Source organism: Brugia malayi (assembly GCF_000002995.4).
Source record: "Brugia malayi strain FR3 genome assembly, contig: Bm_v4_ChrX_scaffold_001, whole genome shotgun sequence".
Classification (NCBI taxonomy): domain Eukaryota; kingdom Metazoa; phylum Nematoda; class Chromadorea; order Rhabditida; family Onchocercidae; genus Brugia; species Brugia malayi.
Genome location: NW_025062479.1, coordinates 18,061,061 through 18,073,824, shown reverse-complemented (window position 1 = coordinate 18,073,824; position 12,764 = coordinate 18,061,061). Strand labels below are relative to the sequence as shown.

At 30.7% G+C, this 12,764-nt stretch overlaps 1 protein-coding gene across 1 annotated transcript; it reads left to right on the top strand.

The window, feature by feature from the left end:
• Window positions 1-10,416: 10,416 nt before the first annotated feature.
• Bm9565 (Uncharacterized protein) lies at window positions 10,417-11,135 on the top strand (the record flags this gene model as incomplete). The annotated part of the gene is made up of 2 exons (XM_001898041.1): window positions 10,417-10,594; window positions 11,026-11,135. 2 exons carry the CDS (start codon window positions 10,417-10,419, stop codon window positions 11,133-11,135), a joined length of 288 nt encoding a protein of 95 aa, XP_001898076.1.
• Window positions 11,136-12,764: the final 1,629 nt, after the last annotated feature.

Sequence of the window (12,764 nt, the reverse complement as noted above, 5' to 3'; positions counted from 1 at the left end):
TAGTTTCATTTCTAACTTATCCCGTCTTTCGGGAAGCTTTGGAGCGCTATGCAGGAACACATGTATCCTTATTAACATTAATTTTTTTGTACTTTCTCTTATTCTGCATTTCCGTCGCTCTTTTTTATAGCATTTAAATTTAACATCTTAAGTTCATTTTAATAGATGTAATTTATAATAGAGATATAAATGACTTTATGACACTGATAACAAATGTAAAAGTACCAGTGTATGAAGCTGGAGATACAGATTGAATACCTCAACTTTCCCAGCACTATGATGTCATGAATTATCAAGGTTTTACTTCTGAAGTTAAAATTTTGTTAAGTATTTGAACTAAGCGGCTCTTTTGTTATAAATTTTTTAAAACAGATTTAGCATATAGTCGTATTTCCCAATTTATCTTTGCTTTTTGCGTTCTAAATTAATGCCATATGCATTTGAGTTCGAAGTAATAATGATAAATAAACTCGCCACCTTATTGGTTTTTGGTTTATGTCTTTTTATCAACTGTTGCGATGCTTAACAATTATTTGCATAGAATTTTTAGCTGGATCTTCCTCATAACGTTGCTCTTTTATCAAATACATTCCGATTGTTTGCCCTTTAACGTTGTGGCTGCGTCCAGGATTTATAATTTCGCCATTAATATTGTTTGGGATGATCCAAACATCTGTTTCGCATTACGTTGCTCTTTTCCTATTTCTCTTCACAGCGCTTTTGTTATACCAGATATTAACACGAAGAGATAGTTGCAGAAAGATTTTTTTGCAGAAAACAACGTTTGTGAAAAAGAAAGACTTTACAGTTTCATCTTCAAGATACATGAATAAAGTGAATAGTATTGCGTAATCGTGAAACACGGTTATATAATGCATTCGCGTGAGACATCAGTGGATTAATTAACGTTAAATTTCCCATAATCTTTCATCTCCATGAATTTTAAATAAATTAGGAAAATTTTTTTATTGGAACCATTTCGTCGAGTTTCATCATACCGAACAAAATAATGCGCTTTCAGTACATTTTCTTCCAATGTTTCATTGGCTTACCTGTAATAAACAAACTTTAAGTGCCGCCTTCTTTGATTCTTTTTATTTAGGAGGATAGAAATAATGTTCTTTTGGGAAGATGCATATTTTAGAAGGAAGTGGGGCTTCTAGAATTTCAGTAACCGAAAATTTACAAAGGAATAAACGATAGATGATCAGCAACGGGTTTATGGAAATAGCAAGTGATGGCTGAAAAATGTAAAACATCTATTTCATTTTACGTCATACATTTACTTCATACTTACCAAATATTACCAGCATAGGGCAGCCTAAATTTCTAATCCGCTTATACACTAAACTTATGCACTAGCCTTATTATTCGTCCAGTAAACAGATAACTTGACCGAGGAAACCTTTATATTTTGGATAACAAATTTGATTTGCTTATTTAATTTAAAAGTTGGTTTCAAAGAATAGCCTGGTTGCTTTTTTCAAAGATAGCCTGGTTGCTTTTTTCCTTTCGTTTGATTTTTGCAACTTTATTTGTCATTTCATTAGCTATTTTTAAGACTGGTTGCAAATAAAAATTCAATCTGCTAAATTCATTGCATATCACTAACTCACTGTTAGTAAAATCACCGATTTTTACTAGCTTGAATCTTGGTACTTCTCTGCTAGTAGCGAATAATATATTCCTAACTGTAATTCATAAAAGTATTGGTAAGTAAGCAGTAAGGTTGCAGATGTTCACTGCAATCACGACTACTAATATTAGCGATAAAACATAGGAAAAGAAATGAAGAGATATCCATTTATCGGCAGATTAGCCTGCGCAATGAGTGCAAATAATAGAAAAAATATTTTAAAGAGAAACTTGGTTGTTAAATATAAATTATTTGGAAGATGAATTTTGTTCACAACCATAAAGTGATATCATGCAAACTGGGAAATAGAATGAAACAAAACAGTTACGACCAATTGAGAATTTTTTTTGCCACTATCTAACACAAAATGAATTTAACATAGCATCAGAGATCAAATGTAATGTATTTCCCACTCATTATTTCATGATAAGTACTTCAAGAATAGTTTATTATAATATTATTATTTAATGTCTCACATTAATTTCAACTTTGCTTTTATCCAAAAATCATTCTTCGTCCATAAAAACTATAGAATTCATTTACAATTCTTAAAAATAAATGCAAACAATTGCATTCTTCTTTTTTAACTTCAAGTTGCAAAACGCTTTGAGCTTACACCACCGGAAAAGTTAATAGTCCGTCACATTGATGTTTTCAAATTGTTTGTAGGAAATATTTCATATTTTAAAAGTCTTCGAAAAGAATGCATCATTATTATAATATTTTGTATTGCACAACGTCATGTGAGTGAAATACAATACAGTTTTTAACATGGCACTTTGTTTGATGGTCAAGACTCTGTGCATTAATTCTTTGCAGATGATAAAGTCATTGTCTAGATGTTGTCAAAAACTGCTACCACTTCATGATCTATTTCGAAGGTTCTGAAACTTCTGAAATATAATATAAAAAGACAAAAAGTTCGATTTCTGTAATTGGGGTATACACTATTTTATCTTACCAGAACGTTTTGATAAGATAGTAGTTCAGCTGAAAATGAAAAATTCCACTTAAGCTAAACTCTAAATGCAAAAAAATCCTGAGGTAGAAAGTTTTTTTTCATTTTCATAAGAGACATCACATGTGGAAGATATTTAAAAATTGCGCTTTACAAATGACAAAAGAACCCCATGTAAAAATTTTGAAATTTATGGTTTTCCTAAAGAACACTAAAAATACTAGACGTTAATCTACTACAAAATTATTTAAAAATTTTTAAAAGCAATCCAACTCAAACAAATAGCACACTTTAATTATTAATCTTTATGAAAGTGCTTCTAAATATTAATCACCCAGTATAACAATATTTTAAATCCTAATTAAATCAGTATTTATTATATTTATTTTAAGAACAGTGCGCTTAAAGAAATTAGTGTTAATTTGAATTAGCTAGGTATGACTTAATATCTGTAAAGAGGAGCAAAAACACGCGCAAACATTTTCAAACAATGGCGATGATTTTAAGAATTCCCTAAAATTCCAGTTTTTATATTATTCGTTGGCTAAAAAAATTTGACATTCAATCAAGCTTTTACAAGCATTTTAGTCCTTTTGTTAAGACATTTAATTTAATCTCCTATAATCTCATAATTAAGTGCTTTTCGGCATGTGAGCATAATAAGAAAATACGTTAAATTATTGAATTATTAATAGGTGCAAATACCAATGCGAAAGTAAAAATACGCTTCTCCTCCTGACAAAGCGACAATTTCATCGTAGATTTTTTCACACACTACAAAATTTTGCATAATCAGACACTGATGAATTGTGAAAAATAATTTAAAAAATAAAAATTGAATGCCCACCACCTGGTGACCAATGAAAACTGTATCCTAAGAATATTGCTACATGCAAATAAGATTAGCTTAAATCATGCGTTACAGGATAGAGTTTTATTTCAGTTTGCCACAAATGACGTTTGAAATAGAAAATAAGCAAGAAACAGTCTCTTTAAAAAACAGAGATATGAATCCACTACACTTGCTAATTACTACATTTAGCATGCTAGTAATTAATAATTAAAATTATAGTCTTCTTCGTGAGAATTCTGACACAAAACATTCAAAAAATTCAATTTAAATCAACAAGAATTGAAGATTCATTTAATGCAACTATGAACATATCGTATTTTTTGCTTTTACAACTTCAGTTCCTTCATATTTCATACAGTGGTAAATTTGAAATCCGATTTCCGGCAATCAATACTTGTATTTAATTAAGCTCTCCATTAGTTTTTTAATATGACCTAAAACTTCTCAATTTGCTGAGGATTTTTTTAGTTTGTGTAAAATTTATAATTTTTAACTGTTCTTTCTGGAGCAATGAAGATACTATAGTAGGCTTATAAGATGATGAATCAAAAGCTACACTGAAAATTCTAATGAATTCATTTTTACAAGGGTAATTAATAATAAATAAGATCAAGATAATTTAATTAAAATAATTATCATTATGCAGCAAATATTAATTTCTTCTCCATTTTGCTTAAATATCTAAGCGAAGAAAATGTGATTATATTTTGTACATACGTGGTTCAACAGCGCAGAATGTGATAATGGATGGTAAACAAGGATGATGTCCTCCTTCTTTCTACATTTTTCAAAAATATTAGTGGTAAAGTGTATCAGTTATTTTTTCATGAAATTGCTCTCTATATAGTTTGAAATCTTTGTCTTTTTCGACTTGAAATTCTTGCAATAAGAAAAGTGGCACAGAAGTTATTTTTATACTCAAAATATGTATCATAGACATGTTGTACTAATAACTGAAGTGTTTGGCATTTAATGAATTTACAAATATATCTTTGAAAACTCCAATCATCTCCTAATCCTTTTACTTTTCATTTTTTCATGTAATTCGATGATTCACTATTCTGATAGTTCAAGCAGTAGACTCGTTCATTTTGGTACTGAGGGTTACTTTTTTTTGCATATTTTATTCTTTTTTTTGAAATGAAATTGCTCAAAAATCTTCCTAAATCTCCTCCTAGTATTAAGGAAATTCCTTGTCTTTAGAAATTTTATCACTAGAAAATGTCACCCGACCAAATTTTTAAAATTTCATCTTTCCTTTTAAGAATCTTTAAATTCATTTCTTCCCAAGCACAAAAGTACAAAAATATGTTTCAAATTAATATGAAAGAAATAGGAAAGTGTAACAACTTTATTAAGCTCTGAGATATCGTCTATAACAACTGTAGATGGTTTACATAAACAGAAAAATGCATTGCAGCGATAACAGTGTGTTTAGCTTCCAGATTCTTTTGCAAAATATGCCCAAAACGTTTTCGATATATCTTTATCAAACACACCTTAAACACAAAAAATCAGTTCGTCCTTATACTTCGTCAGCATTTGAAATTGCCGCCCAGTGATGTGTCTCGGTGTCTCAAGAAGGAATTTTCTGGAAGCCTTATAAATTGTAATATGTAAAAACACTACTTTGGTTTTAAGCGACACTATGGTAAATCGAAGCGACATTCTTTTCATTCTTCTTCAATAACCAGTCGTTGCTTCTAGTTTTTTAATAAATCTGTTCAGTTTAATAACAGTGAACCAAATTAGCATCAGTTTAAGCTTGTGTTTTCAACATGGTTAGCTTGTCAAGAGCAGCTACTGAATTGATCGGCTTTATTTAATCTGACGAAATAATGAGAGGCAAAACAAATTAATTCACAATATCTATAAATATCATTTTATTGTCAATGAAAACCACAGCGATTGAGAATTAGAAATGAGGGGGATGATGGAGAGGGAGGAGGAAGGGGGAGGGCATTAAAAGTAGAAATATTTATTATATTCATTCCAGTTATGTTCGGTATTGCTATTTTAATCTTTTCATGCAAACAAAATCTGTTTAAGGATAAAATTAACTGCTGAGCCTTGAATCAAAAAGCTATTCAATTGTGGATAATTGTTAAAAAAAAGTTTTGAAATTAGATTTCTTCTCTGACTAAACCGATGTATGTTGCCTGAATTTCTGTTTGCATATGGATCTACATGTGGTCTATATATTTACATTCGTTCTATCTGTCTGTCCATTTAAGGTAGTAATTTTTTAAAACACTTTTTTAGAATATTCAAATTTCCGCTTCTTCTTTGTTCCCAAACAACTGAAATTTGGTTGATTAACATCTTTTCCTCATTAAGACTACTGCCTTCTGCATTTTTGTCATCACTATTATCATTATCACCAACAGTGATATGATGCCTTACACTGAAACTCGAATAGCTTACAGTGCTCCATTTACAGTAACTTTAGCTTTATAAATCTTAGTACTACGAAAGCATTTTGTTGGTGATGACTACCAGGAGACGGTGCCAGGAGGTAACGGCACATGGAGGACGAGTCAGTGCTGGCGGTATCATAGAACTACATCAGCTATCATCTCTGATTTCAAAATTGCCTTTCAGCATCTTCTCAGCTGGGGACTGTTGCTGTCAGTTTTGACAGCAAAATGTTATTTATATCCTTCCCGTTTTAAATTTTGCTTTCAAATAAGGTCTTGTTGAAAACAAAGAAATTTTTCAGAAGCGACGGATTGAAAACGGAGTAAAGCAGTAGTTCAGAGTGGTGCGTTTAGTGTGCCAATAACATGTTCTCACTACAATTTTTTCATCTTAAAATAACTTCAAATGATATCAATTTTCATTTTTGAAGAGTGTTGAAAATGGTATCATTGCTTTCTTAGAAAACGGCGTAAAGCAGTAGTTCAGAGTGAGATGTTTTAGTGTGCCATTACTAACAGTAGTCATATCTGATTAACACCTACTTATCATAGAAGTCTAAAAAATCGTGTTTTGTGCGTGGGATGTGATAGAAGAAAATTTATTACTTATTAGTGGTATCCTCGTGATTATTCTTACAAAATACCAAACATCTTCATTCGTGCAAAAAGAAAATACCATTAGCCAACTTCTTCAGGAGCGAAAAACGAAAGACAATTTTAGCAAGGAGTCAGTTTGATGATTAATGTTTTCAGAAAGCAACTCTTAAACACTCAAAAATCATTCTTTATGGATGATCTTTACTTATCCCAGCTGAGTAAACAAAGAAATTCATGTTGGTAGAAATTAAGTTTATTTGTCATTTGTCTTAATACTGTGTTGTTTCACTTATTCAATTTCTCATAATTTTAAATTACACCAAGGACAGTAAGATAATATGCAGTAGAGCAGTAAGAATTATTATAAAAAATTGTTTGTTCGTTATGAAAAAGTGATATGTGTTAGAATTTAATATGTACTGTGGTTGCGGGAAATAAATCTTTTTTAGGATAATTTCGAACGGTGAGTTGCAGATAATCCAGCCGAAATGCGGTAGCTCTATTAGTAATTGAACTCGTGCTGATAAGATGAGTGGTTAATAAAATAATTTGAAATTACTCTCGAAATTGATTCCATTAGAAAATTAATTCCGCAGTAACTTTATTCCACTTTACATTTGACAAAAACAAAAAAAAAAATCTTGAGAGAAAAGTTGGAATAAAATTCAATCCAAGGAGTCACATGAAAAAGACTTCAGATTGCACCATGCTCTTGCTTGTTTTTTAATCGGAAACGAGTTGTAATGCAAAAAAAATTTTGCAAGTAATATAGATAGATTAGATTAGATTAGATAGACAGATAGATAGATAGATAGAGATAAGATATAGATAAAAGAATCTAACTGAAAGCGATCTAAAATTATCTATCAATTCAAATTAACATTAAAACATGTTGAGAGGATAGGCTTCACTGAAAACCTGTTGACTTCAAAACTGCTTTAATGATAAATTAAAAATTTGACAAGTTTGAAAGCGAAAATTGTTACTTATTTTTTCCATCGTATTTTTTTGGGAAAGGATGAAGAAGACAGAGTTATTTTGATAAATGTAACTAGGCAATGAAGCTAAATGAATTTCGATCACTTCAACACAATCAGTAAATGTACTGGATAACTTTTATCCTTTAATCAATTATGAATAATCTGGTTCATATACTTTAGTTTAGTTTGAAATCAGACTTCAAGACCTCTACCATAATAATTATATTCGATTCTTACTTTATCGTCTCTTGTTATCTATTTGAAGAACTTTATGATTTTCTAATTCTCCAAAATAATTGAATTGATAAGAAAAAAATTGAAAGGAAAAATAGCAATTTTTTTCTAAGACAATGGTGGGAGTAAATTTTCATCCTAAAATTGTGACTTATTAAATTAAAATGATAAGCTGCTATAGTTATTAGTTTTATGATGATAATTCCACTAAAACGATTTATGACTTAGAAAAACAAATGCATCTTTATTACAATTCACTGACAAACCAGCAGATGATGGCACTTTGTGAAATTGTTTCCCCAGATATTTATAAAAGTATAATTTATCGGTTTATATAATTATTTCATAAAATTAATGTAAAAGATGACATATTACCTATTCATTCTCGAGGTGGTAATCATCACATCATCTTAATCAAATTTGATTTGGTTTATGTCCCTCTCCATTCGTAAAATCAAAGTTGACTGACTGCTTCTTAGAGTTTTTTTTTTCCTTCTTTTTCTTTTCTTTTTTTTTTTTTTTTTATTTAAAATAAAACATAGCGTCACTTGTCAACGTTATAAGCAATCAGTTGAATTTTTTTCATGTGTTCACCACTTTTTTTTCACACGCAAACACTAGCAGGAAACAGAATTTAACGCGATGTTCGTATCACCCTGAACCATCCTCCAATAGTCATTTTTTTACTACCAACTAAGGATAGATGTTAAAAAAAACGTTCCTTAGATATGGCCTTGACGCGCCATAACCGGCCAGGAGAGCAAAGCCATAATTTCATCTGATGTTAGATCTTGTAGCAATTTATGTTCCTTTATCAAAGCTTTCTCAGATTTTTGTTTATTCAAAGAAAGGGTCCTAGATAACATACAACGCAAGTTGAAAACACTTCTTCGTTATTTGCTTATCATAAAAAATTTTTCAAAAAGTATTTATTAAGCATAAATTATGTTTAAATTATGCAACTTTTAAATGTATTACTTCCCTAAATAAACAAAATAAATTGACAGATTATAATGTTGGGAATTTAGTTTTGGAAGTATCATTGTCTATACTTCAAAATTAGTAGTTCAGAATTCTGGTACTGATGTTTATGTATTGTACAAACAATACCATAGCGTCCAGATTTCCTGCAAAACTTTCCTTTTTTTTTACATCTTATTTAGTATTCACCAACTTTTTCTGAATTCTTTTAAAGTTTTGCTACATGAAGAAAAGCAACAATTGGTAATGCCATCCTTAAAGATTGCATTGCAAATTGTCGAATGATTTCTGCTTTCACTTTCCTATACTTACTACTGTCAACATTTTTTAAAAAATTAGCTTCTAACTGAATGAATAGGAATTTGCGCTAAAGCAGTGTGGTTGAAACAATTTGATTTTCAACAATATTTAAGCATGAAAAATAGTAGGATTCTAAAATAATCTCAAACATTTAGCACTGTTTCTTCTAAATTTGAAAATTTTAATACTTGCCGTTCTAAAAACAAAACATGGAACTGTTATTATTGATATAATTCAACTATACGTTCATTTGCATAAGCTTTGTCGTACACTGGAATACCGTACTTAGTACCACAGATTAGGAGAAGTGAAATAGAAAAGGAAGTAAGGAGGAGAGGAAGTGATAGGAAAATGTCCTACCGATGGTAGTGCTCGTGCTTGTGTTCTACTGGTGATATCAGCAAACGGGGAGCGGTAGGGCGGGTAGGATGGGCTGGGCAGAGCAGGGTCCACCCTCATTCATCCCCTTGCAAAACTACTTAATTACTCGTGCTCATGCTGCTTCCGAAATCAAACCCTGCAATGATAGTTAAGAATATAAGCTGATCTTTTGTCTTCCTTTTATCGACTCACTTATAAGACTTATTCATTTGCTTTTTCATAGTTTGCATCAGATAGGTAATTAGATAGTTTATTAATCAAGTTTGTTATTTTAATCAGTTGTAAATTAACTTCTTATTAGTTAAATAAGCGGCACGATTAAACTGTACTGAAAAAAAAAACGAGTAAAAAGTTACTGTGCTAAATATTTGTGGTATTTATTGGAAAATATGTGAGTGTTTTGTGAATGTCATTTAATACATTTTAACTGAATTACCTTTTGTTATTAATATCTTTACTTTTCTTATTATTTTGAGTAAAAGAAAAAAGTGCTCAGGGCTTTTCAAATTTCGTTTACAAACGAATTTACTAACCCTTGTATACTTTATGAATGCAAACAATGTAGGAATGAAACTTATTTTTAAACATGAATAAATTAAATTTGTAAATTATAAAATAAACATTTATTTACTGCGTTTATGAATGTATTTATTGTTCTAATTGTTTTAAATTAACGGTTTTAGTTATTTAACTCGGTCTAGTTAGTTTTTTATATCTTATCACATTCTAATTTAAAGTACTGCTAACATGCTTTATTTATAGAATTGACCGTCTTTACATTTAAGTGATTATGTCGATCAACATCATCCCTACAGAATAACAACGTGACAACTCTGAAAAATAGCTATTACTGTTATGCTTAGTATAAATCATAATCATGTCATTGATAACATTGAAGCCACTATTCAACGCATAATTTATATTAATCACATTTTATACGATCATTGTGTTTGGACTCATCAGTTGTTCAAATCCTACTGAAATATTACAGATGGCATCCATTCACTATATGATGTGATTAATTGTCACCAAATTTTTCTTGTCTGAATATATCCGTAATCATTCGATATATATTAGAAATGAAAACGACCGGTGTATTGTTGCTGTGGGCGGTATGCGTCGCCTTATCGTTAAGTGTTAGGGATGAGTGCATGGAACGCCACAAAATATGTTCGGTGAAAGATCGCTTCACAATGCAAAGAATATGTCGAAAAAGCGGTGGATTGTTGAAACATACACTGAAATATGCCGGGAAAGGTTTGTTCAAAAAATAGCAGCTAACTTTGAATTTCAAAATTTGAAGTTATCGTATGTATCCAATAGAATAGGATGAATAAAGTTGCGAATAAGATGACTTTTAACTTTCCACGATCACTTTTGTAGTCTTTTGCTGTTTTTGAAAAATTTATCTACTTAGCATCCGTTTAAACCGTTTTTTTGAACCTAAATTGAATGAATAATTATTTCTTAAGAAGTGGGAAGTTCAAGCACTATATGGAGTTAGGGAAGTAATAGAAGAGAATTAACCAATTGCGACGAAAATTTTTACTCATAAAAATGTTAAGACTATTCTGCTGGAACTAGTGCAAAGTTTTTAACATTAGTTTTTTATTAATTAGTTATTTTCATACGGAAAATTTTAAGCTGGAATGGATACAGTAATCGTATACTTATCGATTTCTTTTCAGAAATAATCTCGGATTGCTGTCGGCCAAATGGTTGTACCAGACAGTACTTATGCGACTTCTGTGAAAATTCTTGTTGTCAAATTGCGGTTGATATGATGATTATGGATTAGTCACTGTTATAAAACAGATTACACCATGCATCATATTTACTTAGCGAAGTTAAATTCGTCAGTAATTGGTTGTATCAACAATCGACATTGAGTCTTTTCCATAAACAAGCTGTCGTTACAAATGGTGTTGAAATATATTTGCTTGTCAACAAATGTTTTCTACGGAATACTGTATCTTAATGCACTACGTTTAATGCCAAAAAAGATCTTACCGTATTATTTTTAATTTTTAATCATTTCTAATTTTTGATAGGTTGACTTGAACTTCGATCTGCTTTGGAGTGCAAATAACACATTAATTTTTTCGTTGATAAGTCATAATATATTTTATATTGCATTAATGATTTTAATGAATAGTATAATATAGTAACTGTTTAGCATAATGCTAATGTCACTGACAACGCTACACTTTTCTCATCGAACCACAATTAGATAAATCTACTTATACTTGTATTTAGCATGCCTGGAATGAGTCATTCCTTCATTTCCTTCTTGTTTGTTCTTTCGCCTTTTAAGTTTATTATATTACCTGTTAAATTTTATCTTCTTATTTATTAATTGGTCTCACTAATTTTGAGAAGTAGAAAGAAACAGGAGAAAGATGGATAGGTAAGCTACACGTTTTGAGATAAGTTTATTTCTTAGGAGGTGGTTCGAAAGTGGTATGATATCGCAATGAATTGTCATCTCAACTTTATTCTAGTCAATTTTAATTGTTATTTTACAGCTGTTTTTACCATGTCATGTTAATCCCATTATTGTATTGCATACTCTCTCTTTCTATATATATATATATATATATATATATATATATATATATATATATATATATATATATATATATATATATATGAGTGTCATCACATAACTATTTATGATACTAATGCCATTACTGGGAATAAACCGTTCCCTTTATTTACATACTCTTGTCTTCCTGTATCATTGGACAGTACGATAGGTCATGAGATGAATGAGTACGATAAATCGCAAAAAATATACAAAGTTGGTAAATCATGGGATGCTCTGAATGAACAATTAATTGTTCATCCTATACATCTCATATGTCCTCTAGCAAACTGGGCATCAATGAAATCACAATTCAGACGGTGTAGTGAACAGGACTTTGTCCACTAGAATAATATCGTACTCATCTCGTTTTTTCCATAGATCGATCGAGCACAGGTCATTATTGCCTGGTCTAACTTTTCCCTTACATACTCCGTCTTCCCACCAGTAGTGCAGCATTATACCAGATAGAGTATTGTAGCAGAACTCCGATCTGATCAATATCAGGGAGCATATAACATCAGGCAGTTTTTGAGGAAGGAACATGAACGGTTGACATGTGATTTTTGTTAAGTTAATGCGAAGGTCAGTGCGATGGTTTACCGGATGTGTATATATATATATATGTCGCAGCTACAGAAGGTGCATATGGTTGACGTGAGTTGTACTACCTGGAGCAAGTTAGTGTCAGTGTCCGTATCGGAACGATTCAAAATGAGAAGAATGCACTCCCTTCTTAAAAATAATACATGTCGGGAGAGGACACATGCCATCCACGAAGGACATTAAATAGCCCTAGCTCTCTCTTTTCTCCTTTTACCCGTCCTCAAATAATCTGTGATA